Raw genomic sequence first — 26,647 nt, 5'->3', positions numbered from 1 at the left:
TTCTAAATTAGAAAATCTAATTCCTTCCCTTATGCTTCTGATTCTTCCAGCACTATAGGAGATATCTCAATCAATGAACTGGTAGCATGGAAACCTCATTATTGATTTAGAGAGTGAATACTAGGGATTGAAAAGATTCATTTTTCACTCACTTTGCCTTTCTAATATCAATTGTCCCCTTCAGTTTTTCCTCACTGTCATTCTCAAAGTACATCAGCTTGGATTCTCGAAGCACAAACCAACGGCGTTTCCAGTTACGGCGTGAAAGGGTTGACATGCCTCCTCCTTTTTTATAGAGCCAGCCTGACTTCAGCGCCTCCTGCTTGGTTCTGAACCACATGAATGCCTCATTCTTCAGAACACACCAGCGCCGCCTCCACGGGTTCATCAGACCTCCTGCAAAGAGGGACAAGACTTCATCAGACACACAGCAGGACACAATTCTCTATTGTGATCCTCCTTCTTGACATTTAGTTACCAGTTCAGTTTCTACATGAAAAAAAAAAAAAAAGCATCAAGGGAAATAAATGAAACTCTGATTAAGTTTGGACAGAGAAAAACAAGCAAACTCCAGAAATAACCAGTGAAATAAACATAAAATATAAAGTATAAGATGATCACTGTTCCTTATGCCCTCCTTTCTACACAGTCATGTTAAAGGTAATTGTACAAAGAGGCCAGATAAAACTCTCCTTCTCTGCTAGATTATTTCAGTACTAATTCATATTAGTATACTATACAGACACTATGCATAGCTATATACTAGACAAATTTATAGGCACCTAAGTTCATATACTATCTACATACACTATATGCATAAAAATTTATACATGCATGTATAGGTAATGTTACAAAACATTGTAGAAGTCACCACTTTGCTACAGACCAGTAGGAAGAGGGTTTTTTTGTTGTTGTTTTTAAAGGAGCCAAAAGCTCAAGTCCTTCAGCCTCTTCAGAAAATCCCAACCTCCAATACAAAGAATTTATCTAGTTGTCAGTGACATAAACAGTGTGATATCCTCTCCAGGGCTTCTTTCAAGTCTGCCTACAGTATTTGATACAGGATCCACTCATCACAAGATGACTGGATATCAGACTAGTTGGCCATCTATTACAGGAAACAGATACAGGAAAGAGCGAATGGACTCCTCTCACTCTCAGCAGTTTTGAATCTTCTCTCCATTAACTCCTCACCTCAAAATCCTACAGATTACTCTTCCCTCCTCCACGTACTCCAAATATTTTTAAGCAGCCTTCAGTGTTGTAGATCAGAAAGAGACATTTAAATCCATGCCCTGAACAAGTGGACATTCATGAGTCTCAGAGCCAAAGATATTCAACCTGGTTCCCTGCTGTCCATTGTCTGGTTGCTCGTTTTATTTAGTGATGTGAAATAAAGGAAGACAGAGAAACAGAGCATGCAGAGAAGTGAGAGCAGTGAAGGATCATGATTTTAGAAAATGAGAAGGGGAAAATGGGTTTCCTGGTTTCCACCATTCCATGATTTTGGCTAAAGCTGCTTACCCTTCATGTAGAGATAGCTGTGAAAATACGGCGGTCCTGAACCATTGAAGATGGTGACTCGTCCATTACAGAATTCTTCATCTGTATCTATGTAAACATCCACTTCCTCCTCACTGTCCAGAAACTAAAAGAAAATAAATAAAGGCTGCTTTGGTTCTCCTAGTTTCAGAAGAACTGGAGCAAAATAACAAGACTGCAGGAGTCATATGATCAGAAGGCACAAAACCACCCACACTCCCTTTATGAAGAAAGCAGCACAGGAAAACTAGAGGCTTGACAGCTTACCCATTAATGCCTAAAGCAAGACGGTCCAGGGAACATGAAATTTTTGTGCCAGAAGGGAGAGTGACATTTGGCAGTGGATACGGCTAGAAAATTCCAGTTACCTGCAATAACAAATCTTCCTCTTCCAGGGCACAGCCAAGAGTTCCAAAACTAATTTAATGGGATTAAGGAAGAATTTTCCATTTGGGAGGATTTTTCCAAACCTGTCTGCTAGTAATACCCTCTGCCACTTTGCTAGCAGACAGGCTAGGATGCTGGATAAGATGGGGCATTGATGTACCCAGCAAGGAAATGACTACAACTTCCAATTGCACATTCTAAAATAAGTGAACCCTAAAACAAAGATCTAAATTACTGAAATAACATCACAGAGTTTATTCACTTCTGTTCTCCAAGCAGATAATGGCCCTCAGTCAAAAGAAAGTACTTCGCACTTGAAATCCCATAACCCTTTCATTTCCTTCATCTTAAACGCAACTTCATCTGGCTCCATTATTTTAATACTTAAAGGCAGCAGTTCTTTTCCTTTCCTAAATGTGTGCCCTCTTTTTTCTCCTTGTCTTTTTTTTTCTGCTCTTTGCTGTCTATCCTCTCTGCCCTCCTTTTCCACTCATTCATTTTCCCTCTCTTGCCATTAACTATAAAAAGCAAGTACTGCTGGGTCAGCGAGTATTGATGGTATCCTCACTTTAGAGGCACTTAATTCTTTCCATGGTTTATGCCATGACTGAGTAGCACCTGAATTTTTCATGAATCTTACCCATTGAGAGTAATAAGCTGTGATAAGCTATGAACATCAAAGAAGTCATACTTGTGTTTGGAAAAGCAAAGGGAGGGATTCTTACCGAGTCCAGGCTGCCACGATTGGAGTCCATGCTGGTGCCACGGGAGTGTCTCAGGATTTCCTCACCATTCAGAGGCTCAGCTGAAGCACTACCTGCATCTCCACAGCCATCAAACTCCTCATGGTCATAGTCGGACTCCACATCCGGGGGCAAATTGTAAACTGGCTCTCCCACCTCTCCACTGTTACTCCTCTGTGTGTCCGAGACTGCACTGTAAATGCTTCCCCCCGGGTCAGATGGGGCACTCTGCTCCTTGGGCCTTATGGTTCTTTCCACAGATTGGCCTGGAGTGGTGACAACCTCTCCCACTTCCCTTTGGAGAAGTGACAGGCTTGTGTTCACATTTTCCTCTGAACAGTTATCGCTGTTTCTTGTACTGTGCTGATTCAAGACCACCAAACTGGAAGTCGGTCGTCCTTCGTCATCAGCATGAAAGCCCTCATCAACTTCTTCTTCAGCCAATGGTGCCACCAGACTACAGTCTATGTTGAGTGTTCCCTCACTGGAGAGCGAGTGCTCTAAATTCTGCACACTTTCATCTAGATTGCCAAAATCCAGCAGCTCCAAAAACTCCTGGGCAACCCTGGATGCCTCCTTTTCCAGCCTCTGGATCTCTTCTTCTCTCTGCCGATTAATTTCATTTCTGGTGCTTTCACAGATGATGGACATGTGATCCTCCTTCTGCTTCTGCAATTTCTCAATTTCCTTTTCCAGTCTTAAGATCTCCTCCATTTGATGTCTCTCTTCTTCTTGCAGGGGAATATCTGCCTCTTCAGTCTTTACTAGTTCAACCTTAAGGAATTTGTCACAATGTTAAAGTTAATGCTGTTTCGTTAACCTACAGGAGGTCCTTGTCTGGACCTTCCATCCTCCCTATCTCCTGTGCTTGTCTTGCACTTCCTTTTTTCCAGAAGTATTATGCTAAGTAACCTCTCATTTTCTGACTGGCAATTGCAATCTTCCATGGTGTAAAAGTTACAGGTAGAGCTGCTGGATCTTCAGCTACCTGCTTTCAGCAATCTACTTCGTTTCTGAACAGTGTAAAAGAGCTGACTGCAGAAGAGTCTGTCTGTCAGCCACTCTATATACTAGAATTTGGATAGAAGCATCTGGAAATTCCTTCCTCCCTTTTTGGACAATGTCACATGCATAAATAAATTGTTATATTCTAATGTTTCATCTCTTCTGAACAGAACTGGCCCAAAACTGGGGAGCAAATGCTAAAGGAAAAAAGACCAGAAAATATACGACTGTTTTCACACCCCTTGGGTTACATGTCTGTTCTTCTAAAATATCAAGTAGCAGCCAATTAGATCAGTTACAAGGGGTTTATTTTAGCTGTGGCAACAGCCTTGTACACCCTTTATTTTGGCTGTTACAGGCAACAATCCAGCAAAACAGACTGTGTCACAGTGCGGCACATCACAAGGTCATGTAATAAGCTGAAGTAGCAGAGAGGGGGAAAAAAAGGATGTTGCATGTTCAGGACTGAAATATTCAAACAGGAACTATGCAAGCTGGTACATGAGTTGTGTGGAAAAAAAAAAGCTCGGTAGCTCTATGCACTTCTGCCAAAGCCAAACACCTGCAGGTTGTGAGTGAACAAAGCCCATTTTCTAAGCAGCCTTGCCACAATAAAGCAGAGATATTAGCTCGAGGGGAAAGCGTAGGCAATGGAGAACCTTTCATAGATCCTCAGAGGAGACATTTGGAAAGGATAAAATTTTGAACTTACCTGAGCCACCTGGAGTAGAGCATTCAGTTGCTCCTTTTCTCTGTTAAAAACAAGATGTGATAGTCAGACATACATGCAGCTCTCCTACATGGAGCTTTAAGAATTACATGGACACACCATCTGTCCATGGGTAGGCTTAAAAGAAGATAGTGATTACACAACAAACTTAAGTTTTTTTTTTTTTAAGTTAGTAAAACTTGAATTCTTCTGGGGATGGCACGTCCTTTGGAGATACAACACATTTTCCCCCTGCACTTAACTTCCACATCAGGCAGGAAGTTAGATTAACTGGAACGTAGGAGGAAGGTCATTGGAAACAGGGATAGAAACACAGATCAGTTAGATTCATGATAAATGTGCACTGAAGCCTCTGGGCATAGTGGGAAGTGCTGTAAGTCTATGGATATTAAATGAGGTTCTACATACATAATTGACTGATTTCAAGAAGCTTTGTGTTTGTTTTGCTAAAATAGAACTATTATAAACCAAGCGCTGAGACTGTGTTTTGCATTTGACATACTATTAAACTCTGGAAGAGTTTACCAAATCATTTCTTTTCAAATGGCTAAGCAGAAGGCTTTCTGTCCTGAAGACCTTAGTCTTCCAGCTTACAAAACTTCTCAGTTTACAAGTAAAGGCTGTAAGAGCCAGTTTGTTAGTAAACACGACTAAAGAAAGAAATTCCACAGTGCTGTATCCCCAGCCATACTAAGGCAACATTTCAAGGGAATGCTGTCCCCAGGGCCACTTTGTCCACGGTCAGCATGCTACAAGCAATTGAACCAGTAGACAAATGCCAACAGTGATAGGATGCGGCTCGTTGGCAGCATCTTCCCACAGCGACCACTGTGTAGCTAAATTCAGAAAGGCGGTGGTAGCTTTCAAACTTATAATTCAATCTTTCTCAGTGCAGTAACAGTTTTTTCCCAGGCCCTAGAGCTTTTCCCAACCAAATTCTAAATTGTAGCTGCAAGTTGCAATGTCCTTAGACCTCTCACGTTCTCCTTTTCTCTTTCTTTAAAAGGATCGGGACATGTTCTCAGTGTTCTTGGTGAAAACTAACATAAGTGGGACTGAGATGGTTCCAGCCTCTGTTGAAAGATCCCTACTGGCAACAGCACATTAAGCAACTGGCTCAAGTGATATGAGGGTGCAAGAACCACCACTTCAAAGCAAATCAGACATGCTGCCTACAGCCTGCACACTGATTAGTTCAGCTGACCCTCATATATTCTAGACTTCTGATATTTCTTAGTGGTCTCCATCTATCCTTACACTGTTTCTGAAATGTGATACTTAAAATTAAGGACAGTATTCCAACTTATCCATGTCAAACAGAGAAAAATAAACACTCCAAATCTTACAGAAACAATCTTGTTTATATATAGCATTTGCTTTCTCTCACTACAGCATGAACTGGTAATACTTGGCTTAAAGCCTCCAGACTATCTTACTGATGTTTAACTAGTCTTTCCTCCACTTTTCTGCATTTGATTATTCCTAACTGTAGATCTGCATACTTGCCTGTAGTGAGTATTAATCTATGTTTCCCAGACCATTCCTTCAATTTGCCAAAATCATTTTGAATTATAATCCTGTCTGGCTATACCCTTGCAGACCCTCACCAGATGGTATTATGTGCAAATTTAATAAGCATAGTCATATTTCATCATCCAACTTATTATGAAAAAAATGCATCAATACTGCATGTAGCACAGTCCTTAAGAACCCCATCCAGTATTTCTTTTTTACTTACAAAATAAAGACTATCTTTACTAATAAAAATGCACTTTTTCTCATCAGACAAAACAACAATCGTACTCTGATTTTACCAAGTCATATCAAAAATACATTCCTTATAGTATCTTATGAATATTGTCAGAATACACCAAAGCCCCTATCCTCTTATGCTTTTCTTTATTCACAGGGTGCATCATAAGCTATCACAGAAAGAAGTAGATCAATTATGCAGATCACTTAAGTATATGCAAAAGTCATCAATTAAGTTTGTGTATTTTCCAGCTTTATGGAACCTCCACTGCTATCCACAAAGGTTGATTCAAACTGCTTCAGCCGGTTCTCAAAGCAAGCACACTTCCAACAAGTTCAGATTAGTTCTTTGTAATCTGATTTATCTGACCATTCTCTAACTTTTTCTTTCCTTGTTTCCTGACTTGGCTCTTTGGGCAGACCAGAGACCTATGAACTTTAGCATGGCCTCACAGTGCTAGTTCTTCTTCAACACACATTTTCCATCCTGCTTTTCCATTCTGAGTCACCTACATCCCACGCCACCCCTGTTCCAGCACTGGGACACTGTCTCAGGGAATTGCTGCCCCATGTCATTGCCGTGCCAAGGCCACAGACCCTCTCTTACACCTGGCAGTTTCAGTACGAGGGAACTATGAGTGCAAGATACCATGCTGTACCTTTCCTTCACCTCTTCCTCTTCCCGTTTCCTCCTACGCGCCTCCTCTTCTTGCCATTGTCTTTCCTCTTCCTTTCTTCTGATCAGTTCTTCCTCCTCTTGCCTCCTCCTCCTCTCCTCCACTTCCAGCTTCCGTCGCTGTTCCTGCTGCAGCAGGTGCTGGTAGAGGCTGCGGGCCAGGTGGCCACGCCAGTGCTTCTGCAGGACGACTGCAGCGGCCTTCAGCCGCAGCAAGGTCTTCTTCCAGAAGTAGGCTCGGTAGTTCTTTTGGATTGTAACAACACTGGCTAGCACTTTTTGATACTTCTTCCTAAAAACAGAACCAGACACTTAGCAGGACGTGAAGCAGTTCATACACCGCATTTTCCATGCCCTGGGGTATCCGCCAACCTTACCAAATCCACAAATAAATGGACCTGGAATATTATTGCTCAGAAGTAACACAATTTCTTTTCCTCTGCTACCATGACCCATAAATCTTTTTCTCCTCTCTGCCCATACTCCTACATCTATTACTGATTTCTGTTTCCATAGGCATCTACTTTTGTGAGGACTATCTGAGGAAGGAGGACAGATATTTGGACCATGGAAACAGAAGGTCTATGGGTCCAAAGCCTACTTGTATTGCATGCACATGCATATGCTGTGTAAGTAGCATGATGACTCAGCATGGATTTATTATATAAAAAAATACAAATGGCCTTACTGTTTGAGAACAAATCTTGCCCTATCTTGCCCAATATCTCATCTTTAAAGTTGTCAAAAGGAACACCAGGAAGAGTGAGCACAAAACAGGCCAAAAGTAGATCTTGTCACATTAATCTGGTAGTATTTGAGGGAGAACTGAGTGATCCAAGTTTCATTGCTTAACGTAAACCTGTTAACATAACAGGCTTCCATAAAGCATGTACTTAAATTCAGCAACATTTTGCTTAAACGATAAAAATCAAAATCAGCTTGGCACTTTAAAGAAACCCAAAACATGGTTAAGGCCCAAAATAAAAGAATTGTCATTCATTATGTTTCTAGCCTAGTGTAGTCATAACAGAGTCAGTTCTTACTTCTGCATTACTGAGCAGTTTTTACTAAGAACTTGAAATAAAAAAGGTCACTGTTGGAATTCTGTACATGATACAAAAACTGGGCAACTGTGACTGTTATACAGTAATCTGAATCAATTTGTTAACTAGATGCAAGCAAATATTAAACAATTAGAAAGAACCAAACATAAGGTCTTGTATTAAGGAAACAAAGGCCAAATAGACCTGATGAAAGAGTCTGTGTAAGGAATTAGAAGGCTGGGCCACAGGGATCATCAGCTGAGGGCAATCTCCCAACATACTACTACAGAGAAAAGCCTACTGGGATTTTTATACTTGCAAGCAAGAATACTGTGTAGGAGGAGAGTGCACTGCTACCGTTATCTTGAGTTCATTGCTAGCGCTCTGCTTGAAGAGCAATGTTAATCTCAAGTGATTAATGAGAAAACAAAACCAGAACTGGAAAACTTGACTTCTAGAAAAAGAGACTTCAGATGCTTGATCTTAGAAAAAAGAAGACTAAAGAACTTGGTCCCAGTCAAAGTACCCAGATGACAGCCATTTTGAGGGCATTTCTATTTATCTTTAGGGAAAAAAACAAAACTGTATTGACTTGAAGTCTATTTAGACTGGAAACAAACTAGGTATTTTTAAAGCATCTGAAAATATTTAGAGCCCTTAATGCATACCTTGCTGTAGTGAAATTATCACTAGTATTATTTGAATCAAAATCTACCCTACTCCATGCACCAGAATTTGCACAGGGAAATCCTATGGGCTGTATTACACAGGAGCTTAGAGCAGCAAGCTGCAGTAATCCTGTGAGGTTTTATAGTCCTAGAAAGCATGCTGGAAATAGCACAGCATTCTCAAATGTCTTTCACACAGACATTCTACAACCCCATGAGGAAAAGATACACTTCAAAATCCCCTTCCTGGCAATCAAATCCTCTTTGTATGGCAAACAGGGGCCATGCTGACAGCTTGCCACCTCCTTGCACATCAGACACATAAGCCTAGTCAATAAAATCAGGGAGGGCAGAATATAGTTAATATAATTGTAGTATGCAGAAGTCTTTTTTTTTTTTTTTCCCCAAAAGGATCAAGTCAAATGGAGGAAACACACAGTAAAGAAAAGGGAAGCAGTGATAAGAATCGGGAGGTTTTGCAGAATTGCACTTGGGCTGTGGTTCCCTCAGCCCTGCTTCTGCTGTCCCGCATGCACAGGGGGTGCGAACAGCTGCACATGCACCCTCTGCTAAGGCAGATATTAGTGAATCAGAAAGGGCACTCTGACTTTTACAAAATGCATCTGCCAGAAACTGTCAAGTGCAGCGTGTGCCAAGCCCTGCGCAGCTACAGGCCAGCTCTGCCTACTAATCTGCCAGACTGAAGTGCTCCCTCCTTCCTCATGACCACAGCAGAGCTCACATGCAGAGTTCAGCTGGAGCTGCTGCACAGCCCATGCTTGACTCCTCATGTACAGCCTTCTACTCTCCCTCCTGCACTGCCCAAACAAATTCAGCCTGCAGCCCCCATAGAGAAGTTGGAGACATCCTGACCATGTATCACAAGAGCGGTCAGCACGTCTGCTAGCTCCAGTGCTGCCTTTGGAATTTAATTAATTATGCCGTTGATGAACTAAAGTTGGCAGTTGTATCTCCAAGGACCACAGACCACATCGCTATTAAGTAATTTCCTATCACTTTCTTATCCTAAGCAATAAAGACTGACAGGATCCAGACACGCTGACAAATTTATACCAAATATTCTTCTTTGACCCTGCAACCCTAAGAATGGTTTTGCGCATTTTAGCTGGTAAGGCTGTTACCTGCAACTCAGGATTCCATGGTTTTGCTACAGATAACAGGGTCATTTGCATGGTCTAGATTTTCTTATCTTCCACTTTAGTGACCATTCAAGGAACCCTAGGCTGCTGGGAGAAAGAGCAAAGCAAACTATCCATCTCTAACAGCTGCATCTCAAGCTCTCCGAACATGCTCACAAAGGAAAGATCAGTAAAATCCTTCTTATGGCACATGTATCTCTTTGCTAGCGTACTTTGCATGAGCCCAAACGACACTTTTTTCTTGCAAGACTAACAGAAACGGTATCGAACTTAAGGCAGCACTGCCCAAAGCATTCGCCAGTTGCCCAGATGATTTCCTGCCCACTAGACCTTCCCCAACACCGGTGCAGTGCAACTGTAAACTCTTCACAGAAAAGTCCCAGGCTCTCTTCCTTGCTCTTTTCTCACTCCCTGCTCTCTTCTCCTGCAAAGCCCAGTTGCCTCCAGCTGCTCTGGGAGGATTTCCACTCTGGCTGCACAAACATGGCTTTTTCTGAGGATGAGATCTGGAAGAACAACATGTGGGACAAGGAATCCAGATCTGCAGAATGAAGGCCACAGGATTTCTAGCCAGGATGAATGCTATCTCTGTCACAGCCCTACAAGCCAGTAGTTACCTTCCCAGGAACTCAGAAAAGCAAAAACAGAGTTTACTTGCAGTGATGTTCCCCAGAAAAATCAATCTTTCTGTGCATGTAAACGCTTACCCATTTCTCCAAATGCTAAACACAAAGTAAAATAGAGCACAGGCCTTGACACAAAGAACTTGCAATCTCATGTACAAACAAGCTCATTTGTCCTCCAAAGGGGAAATAAATAAATGAATAAAAGCTTCCAGGACTGGTGTGTATTCTGTTGATATGCCACACTGGCAAGGCAGGGTAAAACCTTTTTAACACATTTCCCAAAGCAGAATGAAACGGGTGAAATGGGAGCTCTAATAAGAGCTGCAGAAACAGCTCTGCCAGCCAGGGATGTCACCTCCTCACAGCCCTGACTGACAGGTGTCTGGAGCAGAGACCAGCCAGGAAAGAGCATCTCCTCGGGATTAAGTGTGCGTGCCACAGCCACTAAGGAGGCAGCTGCAGGGGGCAGAGGAGGGGCGGCTTGTCTGCAGTTGGCTCTCCCAGCCCTCCCCTGGTCAGGTGCAAAAGGGAGCGGCTGAGAGGAGATTACGGGTGCAAGGCTGGCCAAAACCCAATTTTGAAGAGTTAATTAAAAGGAGAGGGAGATCACGAGGCAAACAGGCAGGGCAAGGAAAGAGTGTGAGCAAAGGCAGAGCTGGGAGGGAAGAAGCAGCAATATGCAGGGGGAGCAGTAAATAGAGTTGACAGACATAAGGGAAAGGAGAGGACCCAAAGCATAGGTGGAGCCCAGCCTGGAACGCCCTGAAGGCAAGGAAAAGGTGCCCTCAGAGGCAGGCAGTGGGTACAGAGGTCCCTGCAGAAGCCTGTTGAGCAGATCATAAGGGAAGGTGCAGGCATGTGCAGAATTCAAGAAGAGGTGGCACAGGAACAGCAGGGGTTTGGCAGAACTGGTACCAGCAGAGGAGAGGGCAGATGCTGCTGCTCGCCCTTGCAGTAAAGGCAGGGAGGGGGGAAGCTGTGGCAAGGAGACCCGAGAGCAAAGTAAGGGGTCAGGGTGATCTCAGGCACGCAAGCAAAGGGATGGGGGGGCAGCCCACAGCACTGACCTTGCCATGTAGCCCAAGATGTGGGCCCGGATGACTATAGCTGCTTTCCTCAACTCCTCTTCCCGATCCTTCTCCAGCTTCTGCTCAAGAGCTTCCTTCAGGAAAACCTGACGCCAAGGGGAGGAGTTTCAATAAACACAAAGAGAGGAAAGAGTCAGTCCCGGTGAGGAGAGCCGGGAGGTTTCATCCCCTGGTGAGCAGTGCAGAGCCCTGCGCTCTGCGCCCTGGCGCCAGCTCTGCTGCAGGCACCCGCGCCAGCCCGGGCCCTTGCCCTCCTGGGTGCCTTTACTTCTAGCACCGGGAAAAAAGTTTTGCAAGGACCTGAGCCAAACTCTGCCCAGCACCCGCCTCCTTTCACTCCCTGGTCAAGACTTAACAGAGAGAGAGGGAGAGGGAGGGAGCAGAGGAAGGAGGGGAAAAAGGAGGGAGGCGGGGGAGAGCCCGGGCTTGTGCCTGTTATTAACTCTTTCCCAGCTGGGGTCTTTCTCTGCACTATCTGGTACCTCCCTGCAGCAGGCACGGAGACCAACTTCGATGATTAAATATTTTGCAAAGCAACTGGTCCACATTTCAAGAAAAGGGAGGAGCATTTATATTTCTAGACTGTGGGGAACATTCTGATCAGTACTCTTAACAACAGAAGGCAGCAGGAAAGCTTAAAGTCCTGCCGGGACCTACCCTGAGCATACTGCAGCTCACCAACTGTGCAGTGCTGCACGCATTGGAGGAGACTGAATCCCTGAAGGAGAGGTCCCCAAGTTACTGCTGTATTAGTGGTTGTACTTCAGTGTCTAATCTTTTCTCTAGCATCCTCCATCCCCTGCAATTCAAACCTCTTGAGAGTGCTTACAGCTTTGATGAGAGAAGGCAGTGCTAGCTTAGAGACAAAAGGACAAGCAAGAGAAGGGTAGGTTTGCATGGATCGTGTTGACATAACTAAACTACTTCAAACCACTGCCTGAGGTTAGCAGGGAGTTCTGCTCCTTAGCTCCCTGCGGAGAGCTGCAGCCTGCACAGAGCTCGGTGGGTACAGTTAGCTGTACCCAGGCTGCATTAGTGTTGGCCGAGCTGCATCCGTACAAGCTGCAGTGGCAGCCGCAGTGCCATATGGCCGTGCTGGCGTGACCTGCCTGACATTGGCTAATCTCTGCTGGGGCCAACAAGGCAGCCAGCTCCCCTAGGAAAGCGCTGCCATGAACACAGGTTGCCAACTCGCAAGCACCAGTCTGCAGAAGTTCCCTTAGCTGGGGAAAACTCCTTACAAATTTACTGGTTTTCTGTGGCTATCTGAGGGGCCATAAAAAAGGGATTTGAGCAGTCATTTAGTCTTCCCCTCTCCACTGACCTCCCCTTATGCCACTGTATATCTTCCCTTCTAACACTGGCTTTAGCCTCAGTGCTTATTTAAGCTTCTTCCTTCCCTTTCCCCCATACCCCAATAGCCACCATGTACCAAAGCGTCTCCCTGAGTTAGTGCTCGTGCTCATCGCCACTGGCTTCCTTGGGCTCAGCTTTCTCCTGGAGTGCAGTTTGCATTAAGATGGTCTTAAGAAATACTCTGTTTTGAAATGACTAAATAACCATCTACTGAGTAACTTTAAAAGGAAGTTCATTTTCAAGGTACTTCCGACCATGAAGTTGGCATCCTTCCCTGCATGTGTGCATCCACTTCCCCTGTCAGCCTTTCAAAGGCCTCTTTGAGACGGGGATTGCTCTTTCAATCACATTTGGACATGGTCTTGAATACTGTGGAGATTTAAATAAACAAGCAGCACCCATCCTTTTCAAGAAAGCAACTAGCCAAGCACTGGACACTCAATCCATTATCATTACCATGTTGCAAAAAGATTTAGTCCATCGGTGTTTCAATTACAAGCACAGGCTTTGTTGTGCCAGTGAGGAAGAGAAAATAAACTGCCCCCCAAAAAAGAGGTTTTCAGAGTTCAACAATACCCACCTATTATGTTCCAGTTTTCTAAACATGCTTGGGGGTGAAGGGTTAATCACAAATGAGATGAGGCTTGAAAAAAAAATAACTAGCTATAACCTGCTGGCATTTTATTGGTTGTTTTTAGACTCCTGTGCATGACAAGAGGAAAAATTAAAATACAGAAATACTTTGACATGCTGTGGAGCTAACTTAGAATGTGGCTGTTTCTTCATTGTAACTCATGGTCACTTTCTGAAAACATGAGATCATTTTCACCTGAGGAAGGAGTGATTAGACAAAACATACAGGCTTCTTCTATCATATTCACTCTCACTAGATACTGACCAAGATTTAAATCAGAGTGTGGTAGCACACAAAATGACTGTTTTTCACGGCCTAAATGCCTGCATGCACTGTCAGTGCAGCCATGAACATGTGTGAAGTTTGTGTGTAGATCAGCATACAGAAATGTAGCTCTGTGTGCACTTATACACAGGGGTATATAGGTGTGACCCTAAGAAATTCCTAAGGGATGACATTGGGAACGGAATCAGAAGATCACCGTGACCTGGAAGCCACATAGTCACATACAGAGCCCTCTTCCAACGAAAAGGCCCCGCAAAATAGCGGTTAAATGCATTCAAACAGCAAGAAGTACTGCAGTAAACAGCTGTCGGAAATCCATCATGGGCATGGTCAAGTATGGCAGAAGGTTCAGGATCATGGAGAGAAAGGCATGAACCTGTGAGCCTCAATGCTGCTCCATCCAAGCATATCCCCAGTGAAAATGGGGGGACCCCTCAATGGGGGCATCACGCTGCCCATCTGAATTCAAGGCTTCACCTCTACCACACCGCTGGATAAAACCTGCCTTTCATACATCAATACCTCTTGTAAACATTTATTTGACAATTGCCAGCACAGCAGCTGCTCTATTCTTAATGAAAAACACAAAGATCATCCTGCCCTTCCTCCCCTATTTCCTTTCCCAAGCTTCACAATCCCCTGAACTAATTCACAGAGTCTTTTCCTTCCTCTTCCAAACAATTGCTAGGGATATAATTATCCTTCCATTCATTCTGCAGGAAGTATTCCCCCTTCTGTAAGCCTTGCTCTTCATCCAGCCCCTATACTCCTTCCCAGGTTACATCCCCTATTGGCTTGTCACACCATTTTCGGTTGCCACTTCTGGCTCCAAGAGTCAAGGTCAGTTCTCAGCGGGTGCCAGACACAGTTCCCTAGGTACCAGAGCTGCACCTGCAGCAGCAAGAGCACATCAGGGCACTTTATCTCTGGGACAGCGACTGATGTGCTCTGCACATTGGCTGGTAGCTGGTGTTTATGTATTTAAAAAAAAAAAAAAAAACCCTCCATATAGCCTCCATATAGGTCTTTAGCTAATTTTTAGCCTCTGGGACAGAAGCGTTCAAAAGTATTAAAGAGCATATATATGCTGGTGTATATATGGCCTCAGGCCTTCAGGCTGCACAACAGGGAATGAAGACAGAAATTATCCTATTGCTGCCTGTGTCTCAAGAGAGCCTGGATGTGCTGCTTGTCCTCAGTTTGTTGTAATCCCTGGACTCCAGCTACGCTTATAAATGACCCTGCATATTCTAAATGTCTGTGCTCGCATGCATTTCTTTGCTGCAACTCAGCAATCCCCCATCTCCTGTCACACTAAGAAAATTCAAGCTCCCTGTTTATGAGTCCTAACCAATCCTCACTAAAGCTGCCCAGGCACAATCAGCTCTGCAGCATGCACACACACACACACACACACACACACACTCTACAGCAGCTTAAAATACTGGGATACTGGCAGTCTCCTGAGCAGTGTGGGTTAGCCAGAGAGAAAAATGACTGAAGTGCTTGTTGGTTTGCAGTGAGTCCAACTTGCCTAGTCAGAGGTGGAGGACACTTGAATCTCAGACTGGAAATGTGGCTAAGTGATAAGTCCTTCCTTTTTTTGGACGTGCAAAGTCACGCAAAGGAAAGTTTTAGAAACTGCAGGTTAACCTATCCCTTTCCCAAAACAACAGCCAGAAGTTTCCTTGGTTGTCACGTGGCTCATAGCCCTGCCTGACAACTGGGCTCCCAGCACTTAACTAAGGGGAAAAAGAAATCTCAGCCCTTAAGAAACATTACAGTCTATCCACTTACTATAAAATGACTGCTCAAAACGGGAAGTCTTATTATCTGAGCTGCACAAACTAAATGTAATATCCACTAGAATCACTTCTAGTTCCATGGCGACCCTAGAAATATTCTGGATTACTCTTTTGAGGCAAAAGTGCTGGTTAGTTTGATGGGTCATTGGCTGCTGTCTCTCAATACAGACTGAATGCCTGTCACTTAGAAATACTGTCTGCATTGCACATCCACTTTGGAATATTTTTGAAATAATTGCTTTTATTATGCAGAAAGCTTGACTCCCCAAATTTCTCACTGGTTGGATTTTGCGGCGATCTACCTTACAACACTTGGATTTATTAATGTGTAAAGCTGTCTCAAAGCCTGGAAAAAAAAAATCAGGCTGAAACACCCAGCTCCTTCTCTACTGCATGAAAGATAAAAGATTATGGCACACTTCCAGCTGAGTGAAAAAAAAGGGGGTAGAAAAGATAAATGTTAAACATTTGCCAGTACAGAAACAAAACCTGAGTTATGCAATGAGGAGAAACATTTGGATACCTTGTCATAGAAAATGAAGGCAAATATCTATGCTTACTGCACACACCATCAGCTAAGCATCCACAGCAGAAAGCTGTCACACATCCGGCCATCTAGCTACCCAGTCACAGTCACCCATCTACCAAACAGCAACTCACTGGCTCCTAAAAGAACTTCAGTTAGCCAAGTACAGTGAAATGTTTGACAGAAGAGGCCACAGCTAACTGTAGGCGCTTGTCATGTCTCTCAAACTTCCTCCTCTCCTTTCTTTTAAAATCACATCAAACAAAAAAGTGATCTGCATTGGTCAACAAGAAACATTTTAGACAAAAGGCTTCAGGTACATAATATTGGAAACATTTGAGATGCTACAGGTCAGCGGTCTAGTCCAAAGCATTGACTGGGTCATCACCGCTTTGCCGCTTCTACTGACTTGAACCTCCCATATGCAGTTGCATCCCCTTGCAGCAGGGAGGGAGCCATTCCTCATCTACCCTGCCCCACGCTGATGAAGTACCTTGGTTTTACCCAACTGCCACTGTTTCTTGCTGCTGTCATAGGTCTGCAGAAGGCCTGCACATACAGCTTTGCTGTTGTCTGAGGCATTCAGCCCCTTCACAAGCATCTTGTACCTAAGAGGCAAATAAAATGTCATGAGATTATGCATGAAAGGACCCTCTTCATCGTTTAACATGGTACGAGTTACCCTGCTTCCATCAGTCCTTCCTCCTCCTCAGAGACGGATCCCATCTGGGACTGCCTTTCTTCAGTCTACCTTCCAATTTGGAAACCTCTATCCCCCAAGCTTCATTTGTTCCTAACACATTGACAATTACTGTTGTAAACCCAGCAATAAAATACAAATTCATCACCGTTTTTTGGTGAAGAACAACTTCTGAAACATATGCTAGCATCAGATACAAGTTATCTTGTTCAGTGTAGGGGTAGCATATAATACTCCTAGATGCAAAGAAACTGATGGTCAATGGTCCCTTTTAGCCATAAACTTTAAGAATCCTTTTGATGCAGATAATTAAAAAGTAATCTCCTTCTCTAGCGTTAATCATCAACTATATTTCCCATTAAAATTTGCATCAGTCTGCCAGATTAAAAGGTTTTACCACACTATTTTCCTTTTATATAGTATGACCAGCTTTCTTTCTGAAGGACTGCCTAGCTAGAGCCCTTTTGTGAAGTCTCCCTCTGCAAAGCAGGTTCTAAAGTACTGCGATAAATTTCAGAGCTGTACAGTTTCTATGTTTTTTTTTAAATATTTTTAAAGTGTTGAATCAAATGCAAAAAAACTATTCCAGCAGGGAGCCCAGGATGACATACAGGGAAAACACAGATCTGTCACAGAAAAGGTCTCTATCAAGATGTTTTGAATGTGGTAACCACTTCTGTCTCATGAGTACCAGCTGCAATGAAGTCCTGGACTTCTACCCACACTTTAAGTACAAACACAGTGCAATGACTTTTTCAAAATCTCACAAGCAAATCTGTAACAAGGCTAGAAAAATAATGGACTGCTTGTCTATTTTTCCATTCTTATTCTAAAGGCAAGCAGCCCCCCAAAGGACACCCAGATCAATGTGTGATATGGGCAATAAGGACATGGTTAGAAAAACATCCCACAGATGATCCATATCAGTAGCAGCAGTTACAGAGAGAGTAAACATATAAAACTGTATAGCTTGGGGCTGGCACAGCATGTGATGCAACAACAGCAATTACCTGCTGAGAAAGTCCTGGAAAAGACGCCGTATAGGGAAACCTGCTCTTCGAACTTTCACTGTCTCCAGCATCCCTGAGTATCGGAGCTGATTCAGAACCACATCTGGATTGAAGAGATTCGGTGCCTGTGCAAGGATTCAAAAATAGACCAGAAGAGAGATGGAATAAACACTAGTCTTGGCATTACTATGGAATGACAACTGCTTATCTGAGCAGACACCATTACAGGTTCTACATCCATTTACCTGTAGAAAGTCAACCCAGCACATTTGGACATCTCATTTGACAAAGGGGGAGTTTGGCTCTAGGGGAAAAGCAAACTCACAAAACTGCCTCATGCAGGATAAGGGATGAATTGGACATGGGCAGAGTCTGGAAAAAGCAGTCTGCAGACTGTTGTCATTTGGATCACAGCAGCAGAGCAATGATTCAATATGCTAACACATACAAAAGGCAGAAGCCTGGCTCCAGTCTCTCTGCAGTCATGCAGAAGACCCTCTTGGCCTTCTACTGCCAAAACTGGAGATAGACTGCAGATTTCTTTTCTGGCATAGAGCCCCCGGCAGGCTTTCCTCTGCCTATGTTATACACGGTTTCAAAATACACAAGGAAAATGATCTGTTCCTAGCTCCCCACCCAGTCTAGTTAGCAGTGTATCCTCCTGCCGTGGCTCACAGGAGACTTGTTTTCAGGCCAGGTTGTCTCCAAGCACCCTGACTTGCTTATTAAGCAGGCACCTCCCCCGTCTCAGAGCCAAGGATCTGCAGGAGGCGCTTCCTATCACACCGGTCCTGCGTTCCAGAGCAAACTGTCTGCATGCACCGTAAACTGGAACAGTCACCCCTTTTCCCAGACCTGCGGCCTCTGCAAAGCCTGGCTCAGCACCCAGGCTCTGTCAGTACATAGAGAGATGGGGCTGGGGACATAGCATACAGCCTTTTCATCCGATTACAAAGAGGAGGCAGCATTTCTTCCACAACCATAAAATGACCAGAAGGAAAAGGGGAGGGGGAGCTGCACTTATCCCCAGTTTGGATCCCCGCAGAGGCATCCTGCAGTTCGTGCAAGTGAGTGCTCACGGGGTCTATGTTGCACGCACGCATCTTTCTGGAAGAAAGACTTGCCTTTTCTGTATTTGGTTTGATGCAGCGGATAAAGAATGGGTTGGAAGTACTAAGTGTGGCCATCAGGGAATGCAGTGAATCCTGAAAAACAGCAAAACAAAACCCAAGGGATCAGCCACTATAGAAGGGAACAGGGAATGCACTTGATGAAATAGGATCTTCATGTAGCTCTCCCATTCCTGATATCTTCTTTTGATCCTGCCTACCAAAATCCATCTTATCCCATTTTCTTCTTCAAGTAACAGTACAAAAAGATGCTAAATTAAAAATAATGAAAAGACATTTCATGCCTGAAAAGTGTTTCTCAGCAGCTGAAACAAGGAGTATATGATAACCTCTTCCTTCAACAATTTAACTTGTTTTTAAAAATGTTTTTAAAAATGAGATAGATTCATCTACACATAATATTGTGGATTTTAAATTGTAACACAGAGAGCCTGCCCTCAGTAACTCAGGAAAGATCCCTTCCTGTCCAAAACTTACCCCCATAGTTACTTCACTGTAATAACATTACATGTACATGACCATCTTTATTCTCCAAGCTGTATTGCCAATTTGAATTACTGTTACAAGTCTTTCAAACTTTAGACATGGGAAACTAAGTGTCTGAACCTAACAGAAGTCTGCAGACAGGCTTGGGGACAAGACTCCCACCTGCGGGGTTTGCCCTATGAAGTCTCCTGTCGCTATGCCTGTAAAAGATGGGGACTGAACGACACGTACACTTAGCTGAACTCCTAACCAACACAAAGGCTCAGAAAACCCCAAGAGCCTTACACATTTAGCAAAATATTTTTGCTATTCTTTTCCTCTGCCACCCTGCTCATTCTCAACATCTTGCATTTTACTCCAGTCAGAAATCCTTGGGGCAGAGGCACTGTCTTTTTTTAGCTCTACAAAATTCCTGCACATTTTCAGTGCTGGACAAGAAATGAGAATGAATGACTCCTCTTGGCCACAGGCCTCGCTTTACCCATCTGCTCCTCCCAGCAGCCTGCTGCTCTCTTGGAAAACGTCCTACCCTGAACTGGGAACTGACAGTCGGTCTGCGCCGCTGGGTGCCCATCTTCAGCGTCTCTTCGCTGCAACGGCTGCAGACTCTCTCAAAAAGATCATAGATGAAGTCCAGCCTAAGGGTGAGGAAAGGAATTAAAGAAGTTGAAGGACACCCAGGAACTGAGAGAAGATGACTCTCGTTCTTAATTATCACCCATCCCAGTGTGAAACACCCCACGTTTGCTCCTGCTGTGCCACACTGAAACAGTCTTCTCAGCCTGGGGTCCAAATGCAATACATGCACCATGGCGCATGATGCATATGGTGCAGCCACTGTTTAGAAACTTATGGGATCCACTGCATCAATTAGCACCTTTCTCCTCCTGTTAGGCCCCACTTCCATCTTCCAGACATTGCTGAAGATCAAGCTCAGCTCATTTCTCTAGGATCACTTTGCAGCATTGGGGTTAAAGACTGTGGAAAATGCCCATAGCGAGGGCTCAGTCTGGCTCAGGATTAGGATAAGGCACATCATGGCAGCTCTCCACTACACAAACAGGTTGCGCATTGAAAATATGGAAAATAAGCAGCCTCTGTACAAAGGCAGGCATTTGACAGCATGGCAAAGAGCCTTGACTCACAGACAAATTTGCCATTGTTGGGACAGGGAAGCAGGATGAAGAAGAAAAGGAAAGGGGGAAGACAGGAGGGAGAGAACCAGTGTTGCCTGTAGTGCTTTCTGTCATGCTTTCATAGATCTTTTCAAAATTGTGACAACAAGACTACTAAGCTATTCATCTGTGCCTCCACTGACTCCTGCAGCTCTCCTTTCCTTTGACAGAACCTCAAGCACAGAGAAAAGAACCGATGCTCGGACCAAACAGCTGCTTTTCCTGGTCTGGTTATTACATGAATATGGCTTAGTCTGTCCTGGCTTCCTCACAAGCGTAAGAGAAACTTGCCTGCTGTCTTTTAGCATGTTTAAAATATCATCTCGAAAGGTGTCCCTGTTTTTCTCCAGAAAGCCTCTCACATCATAGAGTACCTGTAAAAGAGACAGAGCAGCTGGAACTGAGCAGTACAAGCCATAAGCACATCCACATTAACATGCCAATGTACAAGACCCCCAGCAGAGCTACACTCGAGTGCTGCAGGCATGTGCCAAGATCCTAGCTTTTGGGGTCAAGAAAAGGGCTCTAGAGCTCAGCATTCATTAACAGGAAAGCATTTTTTTACCCATGAATTTCAGGAAAAAAATCAAAAACAGGAGCCAAGTGAAACAGCTGCACAGACTTGCCTGGGGTGCAGGTGGGCAAACCATCTGCAAGGTCTGTGCTACTCAACTACTCACTTTAGAAAGTACTAATTGTGCCACCCGGTGCCCTGACCTCCCCACTGCTAACGCTCATCAGAAGAGATTCCAGAAGGAGACTACCCTTCGCTGGTGCCTTGGTGCTTTCCCCCATCTGCTCCATAGCCTTCCACAACAGAAAGCAGCATTTAATCCTAGCAGCATTTAACCCTGAAGGCTAGGAGCCCTTTTCCTTTCTGAACTGGGCATGTAGCCTTCTTCCCTCCTCTCCAAAAGTGAAATCTTCCTTGTTAATTTTATGTTGGATTTCATTTATTTGCGAGTGGCCAAGAAAGAGAACATTAATAACAAAATAAGGAGGTGTTTCTTCCTCAAACCAAAGTTTCCTGAGAAACCTTAAGCAAATTCCAAGCAGCAGAATGTAGTTAGACACATGCCATGCCATCTTGGGCCCATTACATCCCCTGTGCTCTGGTATGGAGCACAGAGATCACAATACACAGCTCAGAGATATGCCTTGATTTTGGCTTCCCAATTACATTAGGATCACAAGCCCAAGCATCTCACACATACACCATGAACACCTACCTCTCCAGCATAATGCCTTATCCCAAACTGATGATCTGTTACTCGAGGCTTCACATAGTATTGGTTGCTCTGAAATGAAAGAAAGAAAGAAAAAGAAAAAAAGGCTTCTTAAAATGCCAGGTCAGAACTAATAGGTCAGTCAGGAACTTTGCTGTGACTATGAGAAAGCTGGGATGGACAAGGACCTCAGTTGTTTGCAGTGTGTGATCACAGGTGCTCCAGTTACCTGCAAACATATTTTTTCAGTAAGATGGAAAAACCCAGTCCTTCGAGGCATTTCTCATGTGAGCAAAGGCTTGCAGAATCAAGGCTGGGCAGGCATGCCATGGATGAAATGTTAATTCTTACATGTCTGACACCTGAGGAGACTGGGATCCACACAAACCATGTGGTGCAGGCACAGGGTCAGGATGCAGGGAAGATGGCAGCTTTGCAGGATGCCTACGCATCTTTTCTTTGTCAAAGAATCATACCAAACTCCTGCCTGTCTTCCTCTAAGCTTTGTACCTTTCTCCCCCCTGTACTTTGTCTGTACCATTCTTCCCCTTTTTCCACATTCACTTTTCTTTCTCTTAGCAGATGCTTTATTTTCTCTCATTTGTCTTTGCTGTGTACAAAGACCCTTGGCTACGTATAAACAGCCATATGAGGTCAGACCAAGGATCCATTCAGCCTCCAGTAGGGGTAGAGTAGGGGAAAAACAAGGCAAGTGCACGATGCTTTTCTCCTAACAGTCTCTCAAGCTCTGATTATTTTCCTGAGGTATGCCTAGTTAGTAACCCCAAATGGGTCATTCTTCCAAATACTTGTCCAGTGTCGCCTTAAACCAGCGCAAACTTCTCACATTCAGAGGGTCCCTTGGCAGGGAGCTCCCTCACTGCACAGGGAACCACAGTTGCTTTGGAGCTCGGCTGTCACGAGCACCATGTGCCCTCTCCAGGCTATGTGTGATTTTTAAACCCATATATCCCACCAAGCCGTCTCCCTTCCAGGCTGCAGGGTCTGTCCAGTGACGTTATCCCTTTCACTGCAGCTGTCTCAGGTGTGCGATCTTTTCTCCCTTGTCTCATATAACCCCTATTCACTTGGAAGGGCTCAGTGCTGTATACCGTGATAGAAGTGCCGTTGATCCATGCTGATATATGATCCATATGGTGATAGATCAATACTTTTTGCTTCCTAGGAATTCTCAATCTTTGATTTAGAGTTTTGACTAGTGCTGAGCACTGCACTGATGTCTCTGTAGAGCTACCTGTCATTACCCCTGGGCCTTCCTCCTGAATTGCAGCAGTCAGCTCAGGGCCAATAATTTTGAATACAAACCTGGGACATTCAGGTGCGCCATTTTACATTTATCTGCGCTGATTTTCACCATCATTTTACAACCCACTCAGTCTCCTAAAGCCCCTCACAGTCTAGCCTTTCCCTTCCAGCTAGCATAATGTATAATCACAAAACTGCCACCTGCCTGCTTGTGTTGGGCACACAGACCCTTACAAGTCTCACACCATTGAGATAACTGTCCATTTACTGCAGTGTCTGTTCCCTGTTTGCTATCCAGTTATTTATGCCTGCAAGGACCTTTTCTTTCATCGTGGGGCTGCCTGTTGTGCTAAAAGACTTTGGTGGAAGGATATATCAAAAGTGATTAACCACATCACCTCAGCCAGTGATTCTTGACTCCTTCAAAGGAAGCAAAAGGTCTCTAAGGCAGCACATTCTCTTCTAAAGTCACATTGGTCTTTATGTGGACGTTATTTTTTTCAGCTGCCCACTTATTCTGTCTAGTTTATTATAGGTTTTACTAATTTGCTTAATAGTGCCATCAGGCTTAATTTCCTGGAAACTTTCTTAATATCATTTCCCACTTTCTCAGACACAGGTAATGAGAAGATTTTAAGTATGACGTTACACAATAGTGTTTCATCTTCAAGATCTCTTAGCAGTGGGGAGTGAATGACCCTGACAATTTGTCAGTGTTACTAAAAATTAAACTTTTTCTTTTCCCTCCCCATTTCCTTGCTCTTCGCTTTTTCCAGGCAAGTCATCTTGTTCCAGACATGAGCTTTCCTCATTTTCTCTCCAAACACAGCTGTTACCATCTCTGCCATGCCTCCATCTCTCCTCTTCCTCCCTCACAAGCCCATGTGTTTCATTTATGCCTACAGCATTTCTGGTACCGTCGCCTGGCTTCTCCAGACATGGTAGATCTTTTGTTTTATTTTTGCTTATGTCTTTTGCAATCCACAGAAAACATAGCAAAGAGGGGGCCCATTCTGCTATGAGGTCCTTCAGGCTGGACAGCAAGAGCATGCCTTCTAGTGCTGTTCCAGCCTGCACCAAAGACTTCAGCTGGTACCAAGAACATTTTCTCTTTCAAAACCAGTGAACACTAGCACACTGTCTACCTTGTCTTTCCTCCCTGCACTCTTCCTCTCTCTCATATGATCTTGGGGTTCAACATTAACTGCTATCTCCTCAAAGCAGACGGAGGTGACACTATGAACAGTTTAATGAAAAAGCTACTCAATGCATAGGTATCACCAAAAACAGCAGCCAGAATGTTGTGGGGCATACAGGAATGCAAAAATAACACTGACATTCTCATGCTGCTGTACAGTAAACCACAGGTACCTTCTTACCAAAGGAACTGCACTCTGGTTTGATTATTTATCTCAGAAAAGAACAGAGAAAAGACCTAGAGGAGTTCAGAGATAAACAGCATAAATAAAGAGGAGCTTTGAAAATTCTTCATCTAGAGACAAACTAAAGGGGTTGAGACAGTCCAGAAAGAAAATACACAAGTGATATATTAAAAACATACAAATATTGACTGCAATTAAAAGGTAAATCAGGGATCTTCATTTACCTCAATCTGTAACACAAGAGAAAACCATAGTGGGCTTAAACATCAGTTTAAGCCTAAGGCAAGTATTTCCTCAAAACTATGCTTAAGTAGCCCACCAGAAGTCATTGCCACTGTACCCTCTTCGCACTCAGTGTTATTACTAGAGTAATTTACTCGTATAAAAAATGAGAATATCTGCACCTGTACCAGCTGTAAAAAGAAAAAAATATCTAATAAAGGATACGAATTCATATGTTTTCATCTCAGGCTTGGATGAAAGTTTAAGTGACTAGGAAACTTACTACTAAAATAGTAAATGATTCCACAAGTGCCTTCTATAGGGCTTAAGTTGCTCTGTTTTCATACTGTTTACTATTTAGAGGAATAGAGTGCAGGCTGTAACAGACAGCTCAGGACTATTTCAGTGATCTCACTGAGGTTTCTGTGTCCCCAGGATAACTTTGCGATCCATTAAAAAAAAAAAAAAGCCTTCAAGTCCCATGTCCAGAATACAAGAAAGACGAGGCAAGACTTTCATTAATTAGAAACAATTACAGAGCTTTCAATAAAAATCATGAGGCAAGGACTGTCCCCAGCCCCGGGAGACAGATTTGGTGAGCTCTGCACTGCCTCCCGTGAGTCAGCTGGCAGGAGAAAGGCATCCTGCGCCCGTGGCACTGCCTGCTGCCCCTGTGCCCATTGCCAGCACCTCACCTTCTGCCCAGGCTGCACACCCAGACCTTTCCGACCTGCAGTCCAGGGCATATAGGCTCCCTCTTTGTGTGTGCAAGAGAGTATGTGCAGGTTTCTTCACGTATTACCTTTGTTCAGTGCAGCCTTGGGCCTGGGGCATTTTACATTTCCTGCTCAAAGCACATATTTCACATCAACAAACCCTTCATTTTCAGCTTTGAAATGCTGATGGGGCTAACATACTGATCATTTGCCTGCTGGGTTATTTTCTTACTTACCATATGCTGGCTGTGAAGTTTTTCCAGAAGGGTGTTGTCTGTGCCTTTGGGGAATCGACTCTCTTCATTCACCAAAGCCAGTAGACCCAGTTTCTACAGCCAAACAAGAGACAGGCTTCTTACAGTCAGCAAAAGCTCTAACTACACAGCAACTAGCCAAGAATTAGAAATTTGGACAACACATTGAGCAATAACCTGTTAGTTATACCCAACAAAACTCAAACTGAAAGCAGGTCAGCCAACACACTCATAAATACAATGAGAACATAAGGAGAGCTTGTTTATTAAAATAATAACAAAACAACACATTAAGGCTCTATTCAAACCCTACTCCTTATCTAAAATGTTGTCATGCTCCCTAAGCTTATCCCCAGCAACAAGCAGGGATCTGCTTTCTCAAGCAAGGAATAAGGCTAGAACAGCTCCACTCTGGCCAGCTCAGAATGGGAAGAGGGTCTATCAGGAAACTACCTGTTCTTATCACTAGGAGACCTAAGGAAAGTCCCCAAGACCATCAGCAGCCGCTGCTGTGATTCCTGAAAATTGTCCCAGCTAAGAACTCACCTTCTCAATGAGGTCCAGGCACTCTGCATTATCCATCCAGTCAATGGCTTCCCAGTTTATCCCTTCCCTGCCAGTCAAGAACAAACAGAACGAAGACATGAAAAGCAAGTTTCAATTCCCTGAGGCACAGGAGAAGAAAGGTAGCTAAGGGTGGCCTTCCCAGGACTGAAAAGGGATTTGTGGGTGTTAGGCTCTACCATGCCTGAGGAAAGGAAATAGGACATGCAATACACTGCTAAGATGGCAATAGGAGGCAGTCCTTTGTCTCAGTGATTTTGTCTGATGCTTATCTTGTGGTCATTGGGGTAATTCCACACCAAGCACTAAGAAACTATAGTTGTTCTCAGTTTCTGGTGCTTCTGCACTTGCAGTAACAGAAGATTCTTCCTGCTGTTTCAGAAAAGATGGGCGCCAGCTGAAGCACTGGTGACAAGGGACAGTTTGCTATGCAGCTCCAAGGGCCAACCACTGAACTCCAATCTGGAAGCCAGCCCAAAGCTCATCGGCC

The 26,647-nt window shown here is 43.9% G+C and overlaps 1 protein-coding gene across 1 annotated transcript in view; it reads right to left on the bottom strand.

Moving 5' to 3' along the window:
- Positions 1 to 26,258, bottom strand: part of LOC148592565 (unconventional myosin-X-like) — a gene marked incomplete at its 5' end in the record, with an annotated part of 45,521 nt that extends 19,263 nt beyond the window's left edge. The window contains 15 exon segments of the mRNA XM_088534403.1: positions 153 to 396; positions 1,525 to 1,648; positions 2,655 to 3,446; positions 4,390 to 4,429; positions 6,819 to 7,127; positions 11,400 to 11,506; positions 16,520 to 16,634; positions 17,737 to 17,861; positions 18,861 to 18,941; positions 19,882 to 19,990; positions 20,819 to 20,901; positions 21,757 to 21,825; positions 25,576 to 25,668; positions 26,140 to 26,209; positions 26,211 to 26,258. Of these exon segments, the coding sequence (XP_088390529.1) occupies positions 153 to 396; positions 1,525 to 1,648; positions 2,655 to 3,446; positions 4,390 to 4,429; positions 6,819 to 7,127; positions 11,400 to 11,506; positions 16,520 to 16,634; positions 17,737 to 17,861; positions 18,861 to 18,941; positions 19,882 to 19,990; positions 20,819 to 20,901; positions 21,757 to 21,825; positions 25,576 to 25,668; positions 26,140 to 26,209; positions 26,211 to 26,258 (2,409 nt within the window).
- Positions 26,259 to 26,647: the final 389 nt, after the last annotated feature.

This window comes from Tinamus guttatus, unplaced genomic scaffold, assembly GCF_059628265.1.
Source record: "Tinamus guttatus ecotype Peru unplaced genomic scaffold, ASM5962826v1 Tinamus_guttatus_pri_ptg000553l, whole genome shotgun sequence".
NCBI classification, from domain to species: Eukaryota; Metazoa; Chordata; class Aves; order Tinamiformes; family Tinamidae; genus Tinamus; species Tinamus guttatus.
Note: the sequence above shows the minus strand (reverse complement) of the source record. Positions and strands in the feature narration are given on the sequence as shown.